We start from the raw sequence: 21,234 nt of genomic DNA, 5'->3' as shown, positions 1-21,234 counted from the left end.
TGTCCATGCTCTAGTAATTTCCCGCATGGATTATTGTAACTCTCTCCTAATTGGTCTTCCCAATAGCCGTATTGCTCCCCTACAGTCTGTAATGAATGCTGCTGCCAGACTGATTTTCCTCTCTAGTCGGTTCTCTCACACCTCACACCTCTGTCAGTCCTTACATTGGCTTGTGGTATCCTATAGGAGTCAATTCAAAGTGCTAACCCATATATATAAAGCACTGAACAATTCTCCTTTTATATCTCTTCACAGATCCATAGGTATGCCCCTTCTCGGTCTCTCCGCTCTGCCCGTGACCTTCTCCTGTCCGCTGCTCACACCCGTACGGCCAACTCACGCTTGCAGGACTTCTCGCGGGCGGTTCCCTTCCTATGAAATAGCCTGCCTACCGCCATAAGACTCTCCCCTAGTCTTCAATCGTTTAAGAAATGCCTTAAAATCCATCTCTTTAGGAAAGCTTATGGCCTCCCAGGAAATCAGCCATTACTAGTAACCAAGTACAGGAAAATGGAGTAGTGACTACTACTAGTAATGCAAATAATCATCTTTATTGTATTCAATGTTCAGTGGTCACACTAGTCAGTTGGTATGTACACTTGTGTATCTATGTCACGGGAGATCTACTGAACTCGTTGGGGGGGGAATCATCACATCTGGTCTCTGAACTAGTGGACATCATGATGATGAGTTGGAGAAAGAGGACGAACAGGAATTTGGGGATAAAAATGATAAAGATGGGAGGGATGATCATGAAAATGGGGATGAGGATGATGCCGTTGAGGAAGATGATGAAGAAGATGATATTGAGGACATTGAAGTTGGCAATAATCAATGGGAAGATGGTGATGACGACTAGGATAATCTGAAGGGAATCTGTAGTCAGTATATACTGGTTTTCTTTTTGCATCGTCTTCTAAGCATGGCTTTTCATATTGAGGCACAGAGGACGTGACGCAAGTTGCATTGTCATGGCTACTGTGACTTGACTGATTATGAGCGAGGCTCTCAGTCTTCCCACTTCCACAAGAATCCTTGATCACTTTATCTATGTACTTGGTGGTGGGCGCCTTTCTTATCAGGAAGCCAGGATCAATCATGGGGAGATGATGAGAATATTGAGGATCCAGAAGAGAGACATGTGGTGTTGGCCTTTTATACTTTTTATCCTCATTCTCGTAGCTGAGATTAGATTTTGTCAATTCCTTTCTTCCAAATGACTTTAGTTGCATACAGACTCCTGCAGGAAACAGACAATATATTTGATCTTTTTCTGTTATCTTTGTCCAGACGAGCAACATTACACATAGTCTGTACTTACCTGTTTCTATGTCATCACCAAAGTCTCTTCTTTTCCTGTAAATAATGAAAATTCACATTTAAATTATCAGCATCCATCAATGCACCTAGTCAACTGCCCTTACTCTGAAGCATGGTACATTTCCAAAGCATTGTGTAGATAGAATTACCTTAGAAACACAATAGTCCACATGTGATAAAATAGATATGCACTGATCAATATCTACGAAGGATCTGTTGGCTTTCAACAGGAAAGAAAAGAAAATGTGCTTTCTGCCACCTATGTTTATAAACATAAAAAAAATGATCTATTTGTGTCAGGGTTGTGAGCCAAGGATCATTTGGTGGTTTATAAATCAAATTTAGTGATTGAGTGTTATTCACTAGTCTGGGAATTGACCCAAGAATCGTACTTTCAAGCACAATACAGCCGAGCTGGACAAATAGCTGAGTGGGATACATGTTCCAATTCAGCTATTTTTTCCCCCAATTTTGCAATTCCCAGTTTAGTTTCTTGTCTGCTGATCAACCCTAACACAGAGCCAACTTGTTTTATGTTTCTGAGCTCTTAGTCAGTCTGGATTGATAATCAAAGACTAAAAGTGGTAAACGATGTAAGTGCCAAAAAAATTAAAACACCGATTTCCACGTTTAAGTGTCAAATGAGCAATGCTTTATAATGTGGTAAACGTGAAAAGTGCCTGGTAGTCCTCCAAGTAGTTCAAAAGAGCGTGTAAAATCGTAAACGTTGTAATTGCCAGATATGTGCAAAAAATTTTTTTTTGCGATTTCCCAAAATATTCGCTTTTGGCACTTACTACCTTTACCACTTTTAGTCCTCATTTAAAATAAAGATAATGAAAAGTAATAATATTTGAATAATTCTGGCTATCACTATATCAGTTATGCCTGAACCATAACTGATAACGTAAAGCCTTTAAATTAAAGCTGCTAACAGATCCATTGCTGTTTATAGCTATAATTCTGGCAAAACAGTTTAAAAAAAATACAAGTCTTTGAGAACCCACCATTGACCTATTCAGTTTTACAGTTTGTAGCAGCTCGATGCATTGCCGTCCTCATTGGCACAAAATGTGAACAAACCCCAGAATTATTATTTATTAAACTACTTGATGACAACTCAGAGACGTGACTGGCTATCTCAATGTGTGGAAGCCTATGGGATCTGTTTTATAACCTCTTATAAAACTGTTTAAACTGTTTTATATCACTTTCAGTGCCGCAGAGAAGAGAGGTGTATTTCCCATATCTCCACTCTGGCACAGAAAGATTAAAGGATCACTATAGTGTCAGGAAAACATAGCAGTTTTCCTGACACTATAGTGCCCTGGGGGTGCCCCCACCCTCAGGGTGCTCCCACCCCGTGGCGCTGAAGGGGTTAAAACCCCTTTAGCTGCTTACCTTATTCCAGCGGCGGGCACCCTCGGCGCTGGTGACCTCTCCTCCCCCGCCGACGTCAGCTCCCTCTGCCAACGTCAGCAGAGCCGAATGCACATGCGCGGCAAGTGCCGTGCGCGCATTCAAACTGTCAATAGGAAAGTATTTATCAATGCTTTCCTATGGACGCTCTTTGCGATGGAGGCATAATATGCCTCCAGTGTCGCAGATGCGCCTCTAGTGGCTGTCCAGAAGACAGCCACTAGAGGCTGGATTAACCCCAAATGTAAACATAGCAGTTTATCTCAAACTGTTATGTTTGCATCTGAAGGGTTAAATCCTGAGGGACATTGCACCCTGACCACTTCATTAAGCTGAAGTAGTCTGGGTGACTATAGTGTCCCTTTAATATGCCACGTGCTTAGTGGGACCATACAACTAGAGTCATTAGCGTTTCCACAATAAACAAAAAGGTTGTCTCAAATCTATGATAGCACAACGCCAATTAGTAAATACCAAATGGCATTGCATTTCCTGTTTATTTCAGTATTTCAGCTTGAAACATTTACTATTTGGCATCAGGGCAAAAGTTACTACAGTCAGAAAATTTCACTTCAATTGTAAACACGTCAAACTGGTAAACTAAAACCTCCATCTCTTTATTTAACCCTGTAATGCAGTGATTTCTACATATATTGTTATATATGGTGAAACACATACCTTAGCAACATACACATGGTAATCACACCTCCAATTAGAAACACAATCGGTGTAACTGCCATGACAAGAACAAAGACTGGAAATCCTAGAATTAAACAAACATGATGTTAGAAATTCACTTATTATTACAAAGTTTACAATCAGTGAAAAATGTTACAAAAAGCAAATCATCGATTTTCATTCTAACAAGAAGCGTCATTTCTTGTTTTACTGTCTGGGACCTCTGCTGGTAGGACACTACAGAAACATAGAACTTTGTGTACAGGCATACCCCGCTTTGCGGACCCTCACTTTGCGTACACTCGTGAGTACGGACATACCCACGAGTGTGCGTTAAAGTGCCTCGCGAGAACGGACATTCAGCCGCCGCACAGCCGCAGTATGGCCGAAGAGGCGGAGCTGATGCACGGAGTTCCCGTGCAAGCTTTGCAGCGAGCCTCTATGTTAATACAGGCTGAAATTGTCTAAATACAGTTCAGTATTTAAATACACAGCACCATCTGTTGTTACAGCTTAAAAAATAGTTGCAGGAGTAGTCTCATACACAGCGCCATCTGTTGGTTGAGCAATGTTTAACCAGTTATGGGTCTGTTGACAGCATTACAAGCAGTTCTTACTCTTATGAAATAAAGGTAAGTATACTGTACAGTTCTTTCCGTAGTCATTCTCAACTTGAGTCACAGCTCATTACAAACTTTCCCAAGCTTTCGAATGAGAGACATGTGGAATAAAACAATGTACAGTATAAGGCTTTTTGGTTTATACAAACAGTGTACATTCACTTCTGAACACTAATGTGAGATCCTCACCTGCTTTGTTTTTATCAGTAGCTATCTGGTCTTTGGTGAACTCTCCCATTTTTGTATCTGTCCATGTGGGACGCGTAGATGAAATGTATCCTGCAGAGGAGAAGATCAAGTAAATAACTGTTTTGCCTGCTTTCTCTACTTCCCAGTTAAATCATCAATGCAGGCTGAAAACAGATATTATCAGACTCTCTCATTTAAATGAGTTACCTTTATTGACACACTCTGTGAGAGAACCCGAGCCATTGCTGATAGCATGCACACAATGGAGCGATCCAAATATATAACTCCATGTGTAGAACTTCCCGTGGATGCTATCAACTTGTTCAGTAGTTCCATCAATGTGGCCCAATTAATGGAACTGCTGCCAAGAGCTAAACTACATTGTAGCGGAGCTCCCTGTACCCTGACTGGGTATCTCTGCCAAGGACCGCTTCCTAGCTGGAACAAGGTAAAACCCCAGCGCTTTTGCCCCAGTCGCTGTGGCTTGACTGGGGTCCTCCTGGAGCAGGATAGGAGACTAGCTCTATTCCCTCCCAAGGACTGGACGACACACGGTCCTGTGAGCTCTAGTCCTTATAAGGACTTTCACTGCTGAATCCTCCAAGAGCTGGAACAAGGTGCTAAGCAGTGATTATATCCCTTCACCTCCCAGTAACTAGACGACACATAGTTCTGGGAGTCAACTTGTTTAATGCATCCAAACACAGCCAATCTCTAGGCCTGGGAGTAGTGATGTACCGAACTGTCCGCCGGCGAACAGTTCCCGGCGAACTTAGCGTGTTCGCTTTCGCCGCGGCGGGCGGACACATGTGCAGTTTGATCCGCCCCCTATTCGTCATCATTGGGCAAACTTTGACCCTGTGCCTCTCGGTCAGCAGACACATTCCAGCCAATCAGCAGCACTCCCTCCCTTCCACACCCTCCAACCTCCCTCCTAGCATCCATTTTCGATTCATTCTGAAGCTGCATGCTTAGTGAGAGGAGGGAAAGTTTATCTGCTGCTGATTAGATAGGGAAATTGATAGCTAGGCTAGGGTATTCAGTGTCCACTACAATCCTGAAGGACTCATCTGATCTCTGCTGTAAGGACAGCACCCCAAAAAGCCCTTTTTAGGGCTAGAACATCAGGCTGCTTTTTTTTTTTTTCCCTGTGTAATGTAATTGCAGGTGCCTGCCTGCCAGCTTCTGTGTGAGGTTCACATTGGATACTGTGCCCACTTGCCCAGTGCCACCACTCATATCTGTTTTTACAATAGGTTAAGCTTTAGATTTAAAATATTTTTTTTTCACTGTAATAGAAGAGCAGTTGCCTGCCTGCCAGCTTCTGTGTCAGGTTGGATGCCTTGCCCATTTGCACAGTCAGTGCCACCACTCATATCTGTTTTTACAATAGGTTAAGCTTTAGATTTAAAATATTTTTTTTTCACTGTAATAGAAGAGCAGTTGCCTGCCTGCCAGCTTCTGTGTCAGGTTGGATGCCTTGCCCATTTGCACAGTCAGTGCCACCACTCATATCTGTTTTTACAATAGGTTAAGCTTTAGATTTAAAAGAAATAATTTGTTTTCACTGTAATAGAAGAGCAGTTGCCTGCCTGCCAGCTTCTGTGTGAGGTTCACATTGGATACTGTGCCCACTTGCCCAGTGCCACCACTCATATCTGTTTTTACAATAGCTTAAGCTTTAGATTTAAAAGAAATAAATTTTTTCACTGTAATAGAAGAGCAGTTAGTTGTCTGCAAGCGTCTGGGTGTCAGGCCTACTTCAGCGTGTGCTCTGCAGACCTGTGCCAGCGTGCTTTGACAGTTGCCAATCATATCTGGTGTCTCTTTAGCATGCTTTTACAAAGAAAAAAGGTTTCCAGTGTAAGCTAATAGCAGCCAGTCAGTGTCCTTCAAGCGGCTCTGTCAGGCCTTCCTTCGGCGTGTGCCCTCACAACCCTGCCAGCGTACTTTGACAGTTGCCACTCATATCTGGTGTCTCTATAGCGTGCTTTTACAAAGAAAAAAGGTTTCCAGTGTAAGCTAATAGAAGCCAGTCAGTGTCCTTCAAGTGGCTCTGTCAGGCCTTCCTTCAGCGTGTGCCCTGCACAACACTGCCAGCGTGCTTTGACAGTTGCCAATCATATCTGGTGTCTCTTTAGCGTGCTTTTACAAAGAAAAAAGGTTTCCAGTGTAAGCTAATAGCAGCCAGTCAGTGTCCTTAAAGCGGCTCTGTCAGGCCTTCCTTCAGCGTGTGCCCTGCACAACCCTGCCAGCGTACTTTGACAGTTGCCACTCATATCTGGTGTCTCTATAGCGTGCTTTTAAACCCAAATTTTTTTTCCACTGTAATAGAAGAGCAGTTGCCTGCCTGCCAGCTTCTGTGTGAGGTTCATAGTGGATACTGTGCCCTCTTGCCCAGTGCCACCACTCATATCTGTTTTTACAATAGTTTAAGCTTTAGATTTAAAATAAATAATTTTTTTTCACTGTAATAGAAGAGCAGTTAGTTGTCTGCAAGCGTCTGGGTGTCAGGCCTACTTCAGCGTGTGCTCTGCAGCACACTGCCAGCGTACTTTGACAGTTGCCAATCATATCTGGTGTCTCTATAGCGTGCTTTTAAAACCAAAATTTGTTTTTCACTGTTATAGATTGAATAGCAGTTACTTGTCTTCAAGCGGGTGTGTCAGGCCTACAGTGTGTGCTCTGCAGAACTGTTCAAGTGCACATTGCCAATCATATCTGGTGTCTCTATAGCGTGCTTCTACAAAGAAAAAAGGTTTCTAGTGTAAGCTAATAGCAGCCACTCAGTGTCCTTCAAGCGGCTCTGTCAGTCCTTCCTTCAGCATGTGCTCTCCAGAACTGTTCCAGTGCACATTGCCAATCATATCTGGTGTCTCTATAGCGTGCTTTTAAAACCAAAATTTGTTTTTCACTGTTATAGATTGAATAGCAGTTACTTGTCTTCAAGCGGGTGTGTCAGGCCTACAGTGTGTGCTCTGCAGAACTGTTACAGTTCACATTGCCAATCATATCTGGTCTCACTGTAGCTTGCACGCATAGTACCACTAATCCCAAAAAAAATGACAGGCAGAGGCAGGCCACCCCGCAGGGGCCGTCGTGGTCGTGGTGCTGTGATTCCCTTTTGCCCTAGAATAATGCCCAGTTTTCAGAAGCCACGTACCCTGAACTTGAAAAGTTCTGAGGACATAGTTGACTGGCTAACACAGGACACCCAATCTTGTACAGCCTCCGCTCAGAACCTTGACGCACCATCCTCCTCCAGCTTAGCTTCAGGCACCTCTCAAGATACCACTCACCCGCCTGCCGCCACCACCAAAACTAGCACCACAGCCGCTTTACTTGGTATGTCAGAGGAGTTATTCACACACCCGTTTGAAGAAATGAGTGATGCGCAACCATTATTGCTAGAGGATGTAGATAACAGGGATATGTCTCAGGCAGGCAGCATTAAACACATGGAGGTACGGTGTGATGATGATGATGTTGAACCCGCTGCTGCTTCCTTTTCTGAGTTGTCAGATACAAGCGAAGCGGTTGATGATGACGATGCGTCCATGGATGTCACGTGGGTGCCCGCTCGGCAAGAAGAAGAACAGGGCGAAAGTTCAGATGGGGAGACAGAGAGGAGGAGGAGGAGACGAGTTGGAAGCAGGGGGGGGGTCGTCGCAAGGAGCTAGTGGCACAGTCAGACAGCATGCATTGGCACCCGGGGTCAGCCCGACAGCACGCCAATTAATGCATGCTGTGTCCACCACCAGAATGCCGTCATTGCAGAGCTCAGCAGTGTGGAATTTTTTTTGTGTGTCTTCCTCTGACAACAGCGATGCCATTTGCAACCTGTGCCAAAGGAAACTGAGTCGTGGGAGGTCCAACACCCACCTAGGTACAACTGCTTTGCGTAGGCACATGATCTCACATCACAAACGCCTATGGGATCAACACATGAGTACAAGCAGCAAACCTACTCTAAGCCGCCATCCTCCTCCTGGTCCAGCATCTTCAGCCACGTCAACCACTGCTGTCCTCCTTGCCCCCTCTCAACCATCCGCCACTCCGTCTCCCGCCTTGAGCAGTTCCCGCTCATCTGCCCAGTCATGTGTCTGTCAAGGACATGTTTGAGCGTAAGAAGCCAATGTCACCAAGTCACCCCCTTGCCCAGCGTCTGACAGCTGGCTTGTCCGAACTATTAGCCCGCCAGCTTTTACCATACAATCTGGTTGAGTCTGAGGCGTTCAAAAAATTTGTAGCTATTGGGACACCGCAGTGGAAGGTACCCGTCCGGAATTTCTTTTCACAAAAGGCAATCCCCAACCTGTACTCGATTGTGCAAAAGGAAGTCATGGCATGTCTGGCACACAGTGTTGGGGCAAGGCATCTGACCACTGATACCTGGTCTGCAAAGCATGGTCAGGGCAGGTATATCACCTACACTGCGCATTGGGTAAACCTGCTGACGGCTGACAAGCATGGAATGCGTGGCATTGCAGAGGAGTTGGTGACACCGCCACGACTTGCAGGCATTCCTGCTGCCACCTCCTCTACTCCTCCTACTCCATCCTCTTCCATAACCCCCTATTGTCACTGAGAAGAGAAGTCGCCTAGGTCAAAAAAGTCTAGATTACCTCACCTTTATTAAGATGAATGAGGGATGGATCCCGAAGGGAATGATACATTAAATTAAAAAAGGCCTGATGAGATGAGCTGCCTTGGGCTAAAAATGGTCCACACGCTGCTGTATTTTAGCTCTGAATGCCGGTTGACTTGCGTGACTTATCCGCCACCAACTAGGGTTCAAGCCGCCATGTTTTAGGGCACTTTCTGCCTGTGAAACAAACATCAATTTTTCTGGCCGCTGCTACAGCAGCGGCTGCAACAATATCAAATTTTTCAGGAATGTGTACATGCCTAATTTTTAGGCCCACTGGTGCAGCACTGTGGCTTCAAAAACCAAACCAAAAAAAAATCCTCCAAGATGGCACCAATATACTAGTGGTCTAAGCATCTTCCCACCTTGGCCTAAAAAGGGGAGGTGATTCAACAATTAAAAATCTCTGCCATTTACACGTCCACTGATAGGAGACGCGGAAGGTATTAAACTGATATGAACAATACTAAACTCACCACTCTATCTGGTGGCACATTAGCTTGCCCGCGCAGTGCCCCAAATTTCAAGTAAGAGGACCGACCAAGCATCTTCTTCCATCTCCCTGTTACAGAAATCACTGCCATATCCATAGAAATTGTACATAATATCCAGGATAGTTTTACAGGGCCAAATCATGTCGCCTGTTGAAAGAGGTGACCTTGCTCGGGTCCCAGGTGTGCGGTTCCTAAAATGGCTGCCATATACATGTCCACTGATAGGAGACGCGGAAGGTATTAAACTGATATGAACATTTACTAAACTCACCACTACGAGTGCTGTTATTTATTTAATTTTTTTGTGGTGAGGCTTTACAGGACAGAGTGCTTCTCCACGGGACATGTTAACTCACGGGCAGCTGGCTCATCAAGGAACCAGAGCAGCTTGAACGAGGTGACCTTGCTCGGGTCCCAGGTGTGCGGTTCCTAAAATGGCTGCCATATACACGTCCACTGATAGGAGACGCGGAAGGTATTAAACTGATATGAACAATACTCCACTCCTATCAGTAGGTCCGTCCCATTGTGATTTATGCCCCCCACCCACCGCGCAGGGATGGGGGCTGGGGGGGAGGAAAGTAGGTCCCCCCCATTGTGATTTACGGCCCCCACCCACCGCGCAGGGGTAGGGGCCGAGGGGGGGAGGACAGTAGGTCCCCCCATTGTGATTTATGGCCCCCACCCACCGCGCAGGGGTTGGGGAGGACAGTAGCTCCCCCCAGTGTGTATCATGGGCTTTGAGGACAGGTGTCAATCCATACCTGCCAAGTGACCCTATGTAGGGGTAACAGTCCCTATTCTGCTCTGTGTCAGTGTGTATCATGGTCTCTGTGGACGGGGAACAGTCTCTATTCTGCTCTGTGTCAGTGTGTACCAGGGGCTTTGAGGACAGGTGTCAATCCATACCTGCCAAGTGACCCTATGTAGGGGGAACAGTCTCTATTCTGCTCTGTGTCAGTGTGTATCATGGTCTCTGTGTGTATCATGGTCTCTGTGGACGGGGAACAGTCTCAATTCTGCTGTGTCAGTGTGTATCATGGTCTCTGTGGACGGGGAACAGTCTCAATTCTGCTCTGTGTCAGTGTGTATCATGGACTCTGTGGACAGGGAACAGTCTCTATTCTGCTCTGTGTCAGTGTGTATCAGGGGCTTTGAGGACAGGTGTCAATCCATACCTGCCAAGTGACCCTATGTAGGGGGAACAGTCTCTATTCTGCTCTGTGTCAGTGTGTATCATGGTCTCTGTGGACAGGGAACAGTCTCTATCTGCCAAGTGACCCTATGTAGGAGGAACATTCCCTATTCTGCTCTGTGTCAGTGTGTATCAGGGGTTTTGAGGACAGGTGTCAATCCATATCTGCCAAGTGACCCTATGTAGGGGGAACAGTCTCTATTCTGCTCTGTGTCAGTGTGTATCAGGGATCATTAGGATAGGTGTCAATCCATATCTGCCAAGTGACCCTATGTAGGGGGAACAGTCCTTATTCTGCTCTGTGTCAGTGTGTATCAGGGATTTGACTATCTTTATTCAGGTTGAAAAATTACAATTCCAGGAAAAATTTAACAAACATTTACAAGAACATGTTATGCACATCATAGAAACAACGTGAACCTCTTTAAAGCCACAAACTTAAGACAAAAAATACGTACACACAATGTGTAAGGGTTTGAAAGAATATTCTGAATCCTTACATGTTTACTTTATCGTTTGTTTGATTTTTGTGAACCATATATAAACTACAAGCAGCGTGAAAACTATAAAAACTCAAGTGGCCATGCTGATCAAATTAAATAGTATGCTTTACACAGCGTATAAGGGTGATGTCACAGCACAACGCGAATCTAACAGGGAAAGAGGTGAAAGTCATCCTCCCCCTCCCACGACCCCGCCATATCTGCCAAGTGACCCTATGTAGGGGTAACAGTCTCTATTCTGCTCTGTGTCAGTGTGTATCAGGGGCTTTGAGGACAGGTGTCAATGTTAGGTGATTTCTGCCCTTTATGGATTAAAAGCAGACTCTGCATCAACTGTGTAATTTTCCATGGGAGTTTTGCCATGGATCCCCCTCCGGCATGCCACAGTCCAGGTGTTAGTCCCCTTGAAACAACTTTTCCATCACTTTTGTGGCCAGAAAGAGTCCCTGTTGGTTTTAAAATTCGCCTGCCCATTGAAGTCAATGGCGGTTCGCGCGGTTCGCCGGTTCGCGAACATTTGCGGAAGTTCGCGTTCGCCGTTCGCGAACCGAAAATATCGGGTTCGCGACAACACTACCTGGGAGATAATTGCGTTAAAGATCGGTAAGCTAATTATCTCCCAGGAACAGAGAGGCAAACCTAAACATTTAAACCATAAAAATACCCCAAAACATAATAAAAACATAAAATAACCCCACAAATAATACATTGTTAAATAACCCATGCAGTGTAGGGGAAACGCCACCGTGTTAAAGTTCTGACCAGCCGCACACGTGGTCCTATGCCCCAAATAGTTTCAGGGCATTTGGTGCTTTTGCCAGTCAGCTCCTGAGCTCCTGAGGCCGCAATACGGGTTGGTCCGTCTGGCTCTTAGGTAGCATTTGTTCCCTTTAGTCTGAGGCACTTTCCCTCCAAAAAGCGCTCTCTTGGCGGATTTCAAAGTGGTTAAAAACTGCGATCCAAGTTGTCTGGGAAACCATTCCATAACATTCGTGGCTAAGTCACCCTGAGGTGATCGAGAACCCACGAAGTTCCCACTGTGCAGTTATAATCAGATTGTCTAAGAGAAACCATCTGATTGGTGCAGCGTAGCGTTTTGCTGCATATTTGCACTAGCCCCCATTGCTTTCCTACGGAAATTAGAGCTCCATTGAGGAAAGCAGAGCTACGAGGGAGAAATTATAAATAAAAAGCCTTTGTTTACCCTGGCAGTGCTGCCCTGGCCACCTAAGCTGTGACTGGGACAATACACTGCTAGGAATACATACTGTATACATATAGTTATATATATTCCTAGCGTTACCGTGTTTCTTTAAGATCAGTATCTTATTTTTTATTGTACATTTTGTAATGCAGTATTTATATAAAGATTAAACATTGTCCACATGCAGCTTAGAGTGTCTCTTTAAGCACATTTTACGGGCATTAACAAGGTATTTTTCTTACCCGGATTGTTGAACATAAACTGGACATTTGAATCGGAGACACTGCAAAAACATAAATCAAATTAAAAAAGCTCCTTTTAGAATTGAGGTAGGTAACGCATCCTTTATTATAGCAGGACAGGTCTGGCACAAGCATCAAAATAAACTACAGGGAGTGCTTTGCTGTTATTTTCAGGTATTTAAAAGCATTGTCCAGCAGTAATAAGTTCAATTAAATAAATAAACTCAATCCTCACGTGTGTCATCATACAAACCCGTATATTTAAACCGCTCTTTTTAAGGGGTTAATATAAATGAACTTGATTTGACAGCCCTCTAGTTATGAAATATATATGGATTGTGTCCCTGTAGCATGAACATATGGGCTATGATGAACATGGAGGATTCTATAGCCCACATTAGGTCTATTAGGGTAGCCGGGCCGGCTTCTCCGGCTAATCAATCACACACAACCAATCAGTGAGAAGCTAGCATCACCTGTCCAATAGGAATTTTACAATCTGCTCTAAATAAGGATATTGTGTATAAATAATCATTTTTTTAATAGCACAATAATTCCAACTTACCCTTTTGGCAAAATCTGACTGGTCACCATCCCTTTGAATTGGAATGTGCGTTGTAATCGAGTTATAAGAACCTGACCGCCCAGATTGTCTGCGATAACGCCGGCATGGACAGCCGATTTGCAAACGAAGGACGACTGCAAAGAAATAAAAAGAGAAAGCTTAATATCTGTCAAATGTATTAACGTCTGTAATATTAACACAGATTGGTAGTAAACAAGCACTTAGATGCCTTGAAATGAAGTCCGTTTATTTGTACGTATTGATACTTGGATCCCTCCTGTAATCTGTGTGATGTGTTAGTTTGGGTAATTAAAGTAACTAATCCCTCACATAACTGGCATTTTATGGGAAAGATCATATTTTGAAATTCTATATCGCACAGTGTAATATCACAACGCGTAGTATGCGATAGCTGTAATTCCCACTGAGATACTGTGAATGACACTGCTGGGCTGCCTGGAGTGATGAGAGTTAGATCAGCTGATGACAATAATTCTTTCTTATTACTACGCGAGGTAAAACTGATGTAGATCATTTGTTTCTGTTGACAATTTATCAGTTTTCAGGAAAATAATAATGTCTGGAACAGCCTACATTTTCTAAAACAGATATTTGTTCCATGGCCTGCGTGCGGAGAGCTGCTTTCTCTCATTGGGAAGAGGGTAATGAAGCTCCTCTACCGCGGTCCACAATCCCACTTAACGCAGAGTGACAGGTGGAAGAAGGAAGGTCTGTGACCCAGGACGGACTCGCCCCCCCCCCCCCCCACTGCTTATTAGTGACTGCTCCGCGCCCGGGGTTCTATACTATTCACAGATATATTACAGCTAAAGCAGGGTCAACTTCCTCTTTACAAATATCAATGGTGTCCCTATCTAGACTTAATTCATTGACCGAGTGTGCCAGCTGACATTTTCAGCCAATGAATTCCATTCAAAAAAGCACCGCGTTGAGATCACTATTAATAGAAATGTCCACTTTATTGATATCTGTGTAGACCTGGGTGTCTATCTAACCATGTGAAAATAATCTAAATCTTAACGATGGCACAGCACAAGGAGACTCCCAACATAAGGACTATAATGGGCTGTGGTGGTTATGGTGTTAGAGTGTTAGAGTGCCCTTGTAGAAATGTTTAGTGCTATTCTATTGGTGATGTTTTTTCTCATGATAGTCCCCAAAGGTTAGTCACGCTCCCCACCAACTTCCATCGTACACCAACTCCACAAGCGAGGGGACTTTACACAGGACCCAGTCACTGTCAGATGGAACTATGGGCAGGGATTACCACTAATGCTTTGATTTAATACTTTGCCCAAAAGAAAATGTGCACTAGGAAGAAATGTTCACACAGCTCAGTTTACACACCTCTTGGTATCCATTAGTCACATCTCCAAATACGTTTCCAGCTACATCCCAGCAGCCGGCTGGACAATAGTTACTGAAATTGTAGAAATAATGTTATTGTTTATAAAATGCTAACTTACTCCGCAGTGCTGTACAAAGGGTAATCAAAACACAGAAGAAGAGATTACGTTTAATACTCGTACTATACACCGGTATATTATCACACTGACATATTGAATTCTAATTCAGATTCCCCAATTCACATACACTCTCCGCTCAGCTGATTTACTGCCTGCATTTTAAAGTTTGATTGACGATTCACCTCATTTCAATGTTGGTGAATAATTCCCTGCATTTACCATAATTTTCTCATAAAACTAATTCTTGTAAAGCAGGCTTGCCCAACAGGTAGATCCCCAGATGTTGTAGAACTACAACTACCATGATGCTTTGTCATTGTAAATGCATTCTAAAGGCATGCAACGCATCATGGGAGTTGTAGTTTTACAACATCTGGGGATCTGGGTTGGGTAGCCCTGTTGTAAAGTATTAGATAAGCGTAGTTTTTTTTTATTGGACATTTTTGGAGTGTCAAGCTTTCAGGAGATCCCCTCTTTGTCAAGCATAAAGTCTAAAGACAGGGATCTCAGAACGCTTGTTGCAGACCAATAGAAAGGTATTACAATATTCTATGATCACATTTTATTTAACATCAACATGTTCTATGAAGGTATAATTAGCCAAATCAAGCGTACCTGAACTCTGGGTCTTCTTTATAGTCACAGCGAGTCAAGCAGGTAATGAAATCTATCAATAAAAAACAGGAGCAGGGTGAGATTCCTGCACAAGTATTTTAACACCTTAAGAGCCGTATTTATTTAAAACGAATTAACTGGCAGCATTCTATAGCAGTAAGAGCCATAGCCGAGAGATCAAACACGGGTCACATTTCTCCGCAGGTAATGTAGCAGTAGTGTTCATGCCTGCAGAGTATGGTCAATCTTGAAGCTACTGTCAAAGAATTATGAATTTAATGCTCTCACTGTCAGTGACGGACAATATTGACAGGACATGTACAAAGGAGCCCCGAGACACAAACTGAATCCTTCGTAACACACATTCACAGTTTAGTAGACACAGTACCTGGATGATCACTGCTGGCATAATTAATCAGAAATCCTCGGCCAGACACGTGGAGGCCACTTTCAAAACGAATGGTGGCAGTATTATCATCTAAGAAAATGTCCGTCTTTGCCTTGCTCAGATCTCCACTGTAACTCACTGAAATAATATATGGAAGTGTCAGTAGCTTAGAGATGCAGAATATAATTTGTATTTTATATATATGGATAGCGTCTGTAATAAACTGTATTCTATAATGCTGCTGATCACGTCTGGTACTTAATCCTAATCTGAAAAAATGATTTCCAATGAACTGTGACAATTTTATAAAACCAGTACATGTTCCAAAGCCCCAGCATTTGCTTTCCATCCCACCATACTGTAGAATTAATAGAGACTCACCATATTCCTCAGTGGATGAACCCTTGTAGATTTTCAGAGATGCAGAGTCAATATCCAGGTCCAAATCAGCCACTTTGATGTACAGCTGTTTACCGCTCTGCACTCTGATGGTAATCTGGCAAACTGAGTGGTCGGGGTATGTTTCAGGGTAGTTCTTTGATGTAAGAGTTCCACCCTCATCATTCATGACCACGTGGCCACATCCATCCACTGTAGGAAACAGAGAAATGTCCCTTGTGAAAAAAATAATGAATATCCGAGGTGTCACCCTGTAATGGACAAGGTGTATACTGCGCGCTTATAAATAATACAGACTCACATAACAATATTGTCCATGTATGGTGTATTTTTTTACAGGATCCTGGGAATAACCATAAACCATCACCAAGGTCTACTAGACACATCATTTTTTAACCAGCAACGTGGGACACTGAGAGGGTTATTCACTAACCAAACTGTAGCCAAATTAAATCCAAATGGCATAATTCAGCCTAAAATGCCTGATCTGGAAATTGTTACATACTGTGACCAATGTCCAGATTTAGGAATGGCCTCGTACTGGATGGTTATGCCCCGTTCGTTACGCGATTCGGATGTTAGTAAGTAGACCAGATAACATTATCCCAACACCAGTCAAATCAGATAGTAGCACAGGTATCACACAATCTGTATGTTCGCTGCCCGCATACTCAGCATAAAGGCCATAGGAGAAGCCCAATTCCAGATAAATCGGTGCTGGTTAAATCATGTTCTCTCTCAGCATTGAGCTGAACAGCATAGCAAAGCGACCAGTACTCACCCAACGTTTCTGCCAGTAGTGATAGAGGGGCACCTAGCAGGAGCCCAATGAAAGACAATAATCCAGCCATTAGGCTGTACTGTGCTGTCTCAGTCCTTAGTCCTGTGAATAACAGTGCTTCCTAATTATTATTATAAGTAATTATCGCTAATATCTTAGCAATGCCTGAATGTTCACCAGCAGTTCGATATATGTCTTAATATCAAAAAGCTCCTTCAGAATGGCGAGTAATTATAGTGATGAGATAGATATTACATCATCACAGTAATGTCATAATGCACTGGTCAGGGCACTGTAACCTTAAGTCATTAACACACAAAATACCCCTAACCATTGTTATTAATATTCTAGCCTAATGTAGACACTGGAGAGGCTATAGAATGCAACTCCCATCACTCTCCAGCCAATATGGGGCATATAAGTTATCACAGAGTATAAATAACAATAAATACATGGTTTAAAGGCAAATTACAAAATATAGTCCGGGTAGATCTCTAAAAAAGAAACAGTATGAGATATAAATGAGTTAAAAGACACAAAGTAAATATTTTACCAATAGGACACCTATCTAGGGGGAGCATATAAGTCAACGCGGTATAGCTAGTTTTCTTTTCCTCAGTTTCTCAGGACATTTGAAACCATTTTTGAACATTTTTGTCCTATAACATTTTTTATTATGTATGTTGTAGTAGTTATAGTACTTGTAGTGTCCCTTTAAATGTTACGATTCTTGGGGGGCTGACAAATACCCCAGGTACGCACCTACTTGGTAACAGAAACAACTTGATATAAAGCTACGGGTAAATGAAATCAGGTACACTGTACTCCCTCCTACAGCCCAATGCACTGACCACTGCTTCGCTCCAGTAAACGTCCTGCTACATTTACAGTCCATTGTACATCGCTACACTACATTCAGAGACATTTACACTTTTTCTCCAAATTGTATACCTTACTAACTATTGAATCAAGCTGAAACTATGTCATTAATTTAGACATATAACATTATCCTAATGGCAGTCAAACTAGATAATAGTACAAGTATCACACAATCTGCACACGTACTCCACAAGCACTTACCCAGTGTTTCTGCCAGCAGTAATACTGGGGTACATAGCAGGAGCCCAACGAAAGGCAATAATCCAGCCATCAGGCTGCCCTGTGCTGCCTCTGTACTTAGTCCTGCGAAAAGTAGCGCCCTCTAATGTCCAATTTCGGGTAAAGATTAGGTATGAAAACAAGAACGTTCTCGAGCAATTTGATATATATCTTAATATCAAAACAGCTCTTTCACAATGGTGAGTAATTCTAGTGATGAGATATGGTTATTACATCATCACAGTGATGTCATAATGCACTGGTCAGCACAGCACACAATATAGAGGTGTAAATCCTGCACTGTAACCTTGACTTATTCCCACAAAGAATACCTCTAACCATCATGGTTAGTCTCCTAATTTAATGTTTACACTAGAGATACTACAGAATGCAACTTCCATCACTCTCCAGTCATTATGGAGCATATATGTTATCACACTATATTATAGACTCTTAAAATATCAGGCCACCTACTAACTCTGAACTCAATTAGTGATTTCCTATTTTAGGGCCCTGTCCATGTGTAAAATTCCAACCAGGAAAATACAATACAATATGGACAACAGGGGACAAAAACGATGAAGTAGTATTTTCAGATAGTTGGTGAGGTAAATAAAAGGAAAAGCACTTACACTTTTTTGGTGCTAGTAATTAGCTCCAAATATATGCGCTCGGGAGGTATAATCCCCGATTATGGATCTGTGGAATATCTTGATCTTGCGTGCGGTAGTCTTTCCGGTTAATGTTTCGTAGCTGGTGTGGTATGAGCTCCCTATCTCGAGATATTCAGCATTTGCGCTTGTCAGTGCCCAGGAGTATAGCAGCAAATGGTCACCAGGATATTCAACATATATAAAAGAATAAAATATATACAGTGATCTCTGTAGTAAAATAAATAAAGGTGATAAAAGGAGATATACTCACTAGTGGAGAGCATCAATGGGTTTTGCCGAATCCTTATAGCTTGGGTGGTATGTTCCCCCACAAGGAATCGGATGTCAGAATCTTCTGGATACAATCATCTGGATAAAATCAGGAAGGTTCAGATATGGTTAAAAATAACTAAATGTATTGAAAATAAAGATGAAAACCATAAAAAGAATAAACACTGATGCATTTCGCCAAAGATAACAGGCTTTCTCTAAGTGTTACAGAGTATGGACCAGTCCTGATTAAATAGCAGACATTTAAATGCCATCACAAAAATTCTGAATGCTTAAAACACATATAAGAGACAGGCATAGTGTAAAACCATCAAATATGTAAATAAAAGAAATAATGCTATGCACTTACAAATATATATGCCACTAAAAGTGGCATAAAAAGCACTTCACTTACAAACGTAGCCAGGGCCGGACTGGGAAGAAAATTCGGCCCGGGCATTTTTTAATTACAGCGGCCCACTAAAAAGGGGGCGGGCCAGATAAGGTGTGTTTTGTCATCACCAATGACAAGCACGCCCCATCACAAAGTAAACATGTTGGTTCAATGCTCTTCCAGGGTAGACCATGCGCAGAGCTCTGCTGAAGAGCTCTGGCATGAGAAAATGACCCTGTATTTGTTCTGCACAGCGCAAGCAAATTCAATAACATGCTTGCACTGTGTTTGCTTGAAATTTGTCTCTGGTGTCTCAATAGTTGGGATACCAGGAGACAAAAATGCAAGCAAAAGCATATTGTGCAGTGTGTGTGAGGGTGCTGTGTGTGTGTGTAAGGGGTGTAGTGTGTGTGCAAGAGGGGTGCAGTGTGTGTGTGTGTAAGGGGTGTAGTGTGTGTGTAAGGGGTGTAGTTTGTGTGCAAGAGGGGTGCAGTGTGTGTGTGTGTGTGTAAGGGGTGTAGTTTGTGTCCAAGAGGGGTGCCGTGTGTGTGTGTGTAAGGGGTGTAGTGTGTGTGCAAGAGGGTGCAGTGTGTGTGTGTGTGTGTGTTTGCGTGAGGGTGCTATGGGGGTAAGGGTGCTGTGTGTGTGTGTGCTGTGTGTGAGTGGGTGCTGTTTGCGTGAGGGTGTCAGGGGTTCAGTGTGTGTGTGTGTGTGTGTGTGTGAGGGTGCTGTGAGTGTCAGGGGTGCAGTGTGTGTGAGTGAGGGTGCTGTGTGTGTCAGGGGTGCAGTGTGTGTGTGTGTGTGTGTGTGTGTGAGGGTGCTGTGAATGTCAGGGGTGCAGTGTGTGTGTGAGTGAGGGTGCTGTGAGTGTCAGGGGTGCAGTGTGTGTGTGTGTATGTGTATGTGTGTGCTAGTGAGGGTGCTGTGAGTGTCAAGGGTGCAGTGTGTGTGTGTTGTGAGTGTCAGGGGTGCAGTGTGTGTGTGCTGTGCATGTCAGGGGTGCAGTGTGTGTGTGTGTGTGAGGGTGCTGTAAGTGTTAGGGGTGCAGTGTGTGTGTGTGTGAGTGAGGGTGCTGTGAGTGTCAGGGGTGCAGTGTGTGTGTGAGTGAGGGTGCTGTGAGTGTTAGGGGTGCAGAGTGTTTGTGTGTGCTGTGAGTGTTAGGGGTGCAGTGTGTGTGAGTGTGAGTGCTGTGAGTGTTAGGGGTGCAGTGTGTGTGAGTGCTGTGAGTGTTAGGGGTGCAGTGTGTGTGAGTGTGTGTGCTGTGAGTGTTAGGGGTGTCTGTAAAGCTGAAAGATATTTGTACTTGTTTGCAGGGACTAGTTACACTCATGGCAAATGATACTTTGAGAGCCAAGAACTCTGTTGCAGACTGCAAAATGCCAATTCTGTACATTGTATGCTAGCAACAGTTACAACAATCTTCTCTGTTGCATGCATCACACCTGCAAGAGGAAGCTTTCTCACACCTCCCTCTTCCCTCCATTACCTTTTTATTTATTTTTTATTTTATAAATATAATTATATATTTCCTTCCTCACTTCACCGGCTCAGAGTGCACATGCTCTCTGAGCCGACAAAATGGTCCAACCACAGGCTTCCCTATGAGCGCGCAAGGCTATATCCCCCCTCCCTGCTTACCTTATGCCTGGGAGGGGGGAGCCTGCTGCTGGCTTCCATCCCTGGTGGTCTTAGTGGGGAGTGAACTCTAGCCTGTGAGGCTAGAGTTTACTCTCGCGAGACCCGGAGCGTTGCCATGGCAACGGTCTGAATCTCGCGAGAGGAAGCCGGCGGAGCTGTAAGTAGGAGCTCCGCCGGGTCCTCTCCTGGCTCCCTCACTCTCTCCCCAGCCGGCGGCCGCAGGATACTGTATGTGGGCCGGTGAGGGAGATCTTTGATCTCCCCACCGGCCCGCCATGGACTACAGCGGGGCCGGCGTTCGGATAGTGCCGGCCCTGCAAAGACCGGCAGGGGAGATCCTGTGATCTCCCTGCCGGCCTCGGCCCCTGGCCACCGCGGCCCACCGGGCATTTGCCCGGTGTGCCCGATGGCCAGTCCGGGCCTGAACGTAGCCA

At 43.9% G+C, this 21,234-nt stretch overlaps 1 protein-coding gene across 1 annotated transcript; it reads right to left on the bottom strand.

Annotated features, from left to right (window-relative positions):
- Positions 1 to 668: 668 nt before the first annotated feature.
- On the bottom strand, positions 669 to 16,200 carry LOC134611987 (discoidin, CUB and LCCL domain-containing protein 1-like). The gene is made up of 10 exons (XM_063456368.1): positions 15,949 to 16,200; positions 15,568 to 15,705; positions 15,180 to 15,231; positions 14,446 to 14,518; positions 13,078 to 13,211; positions 12,513 to 12,553; positions 4,227 to 4,316; positions 3,418 to 3,502; positions 1,322 to 1,356; positions 669 to 1,240 (listed from the first exon to the last, which is right to left on the bottom strand). Exons 1-10 carry the CDS (start codon positions 16,133 to 16,135, stop codon positions 669 to 671), a joined length of 1,407 nt encoding a protein of 468 aa, XP_063312438.1. The 5' UTR covers positions 16,136 to 16,200.
- Between the last annotated feature and the right edge of the window lie 5,034 nt (positions 16,201 to 21,234).

Source organism: Pelobates fuscus, chromosome 5 (assembly GCF_036172605.1).
Source record: "Pelobates fuscus isolate aPelFus1 chromosome 5, aPelFus1.pri, whole genome shotgun sequence".
NCBI classification, from domain to species: domain Eukaryota; kingdom Metazoa; phylum Chordata; class Amphibia; order Anura; family Pelobatidae; genus Pelobates; species Pelobates fuscus.
Note: the sequence above shows the minus strand (reverse complement) of the source record. Positions and strands in the feature narration are given on the sequence as shown.

Excerpts from the sequence above, each read along its gene's own strand:
- LOC134611987 (XM_063456368.1), bottom strand. The coding sequence starts at position 16,135 with ATGAATGATGAGGGTGGAACTCTTACATCAAAGAACTACCCTGAAACA. Across the intron at positions 12,554-13,077 it reads AGTCAGATTTTGCCAAAAGG|TGTCTCCGATTCAAATGTCC; the intron begins GTAAGTTGGAAT and ends ATGTTTTTGCAG. Across the intron at positions 1,357-3,417 it reads ACCATGTGTATGTTGCTAAG|GAAAAGAAGAGACTTTGGTG; the intron begins GTATGTGTTTCA and ends CATTATTTACAG.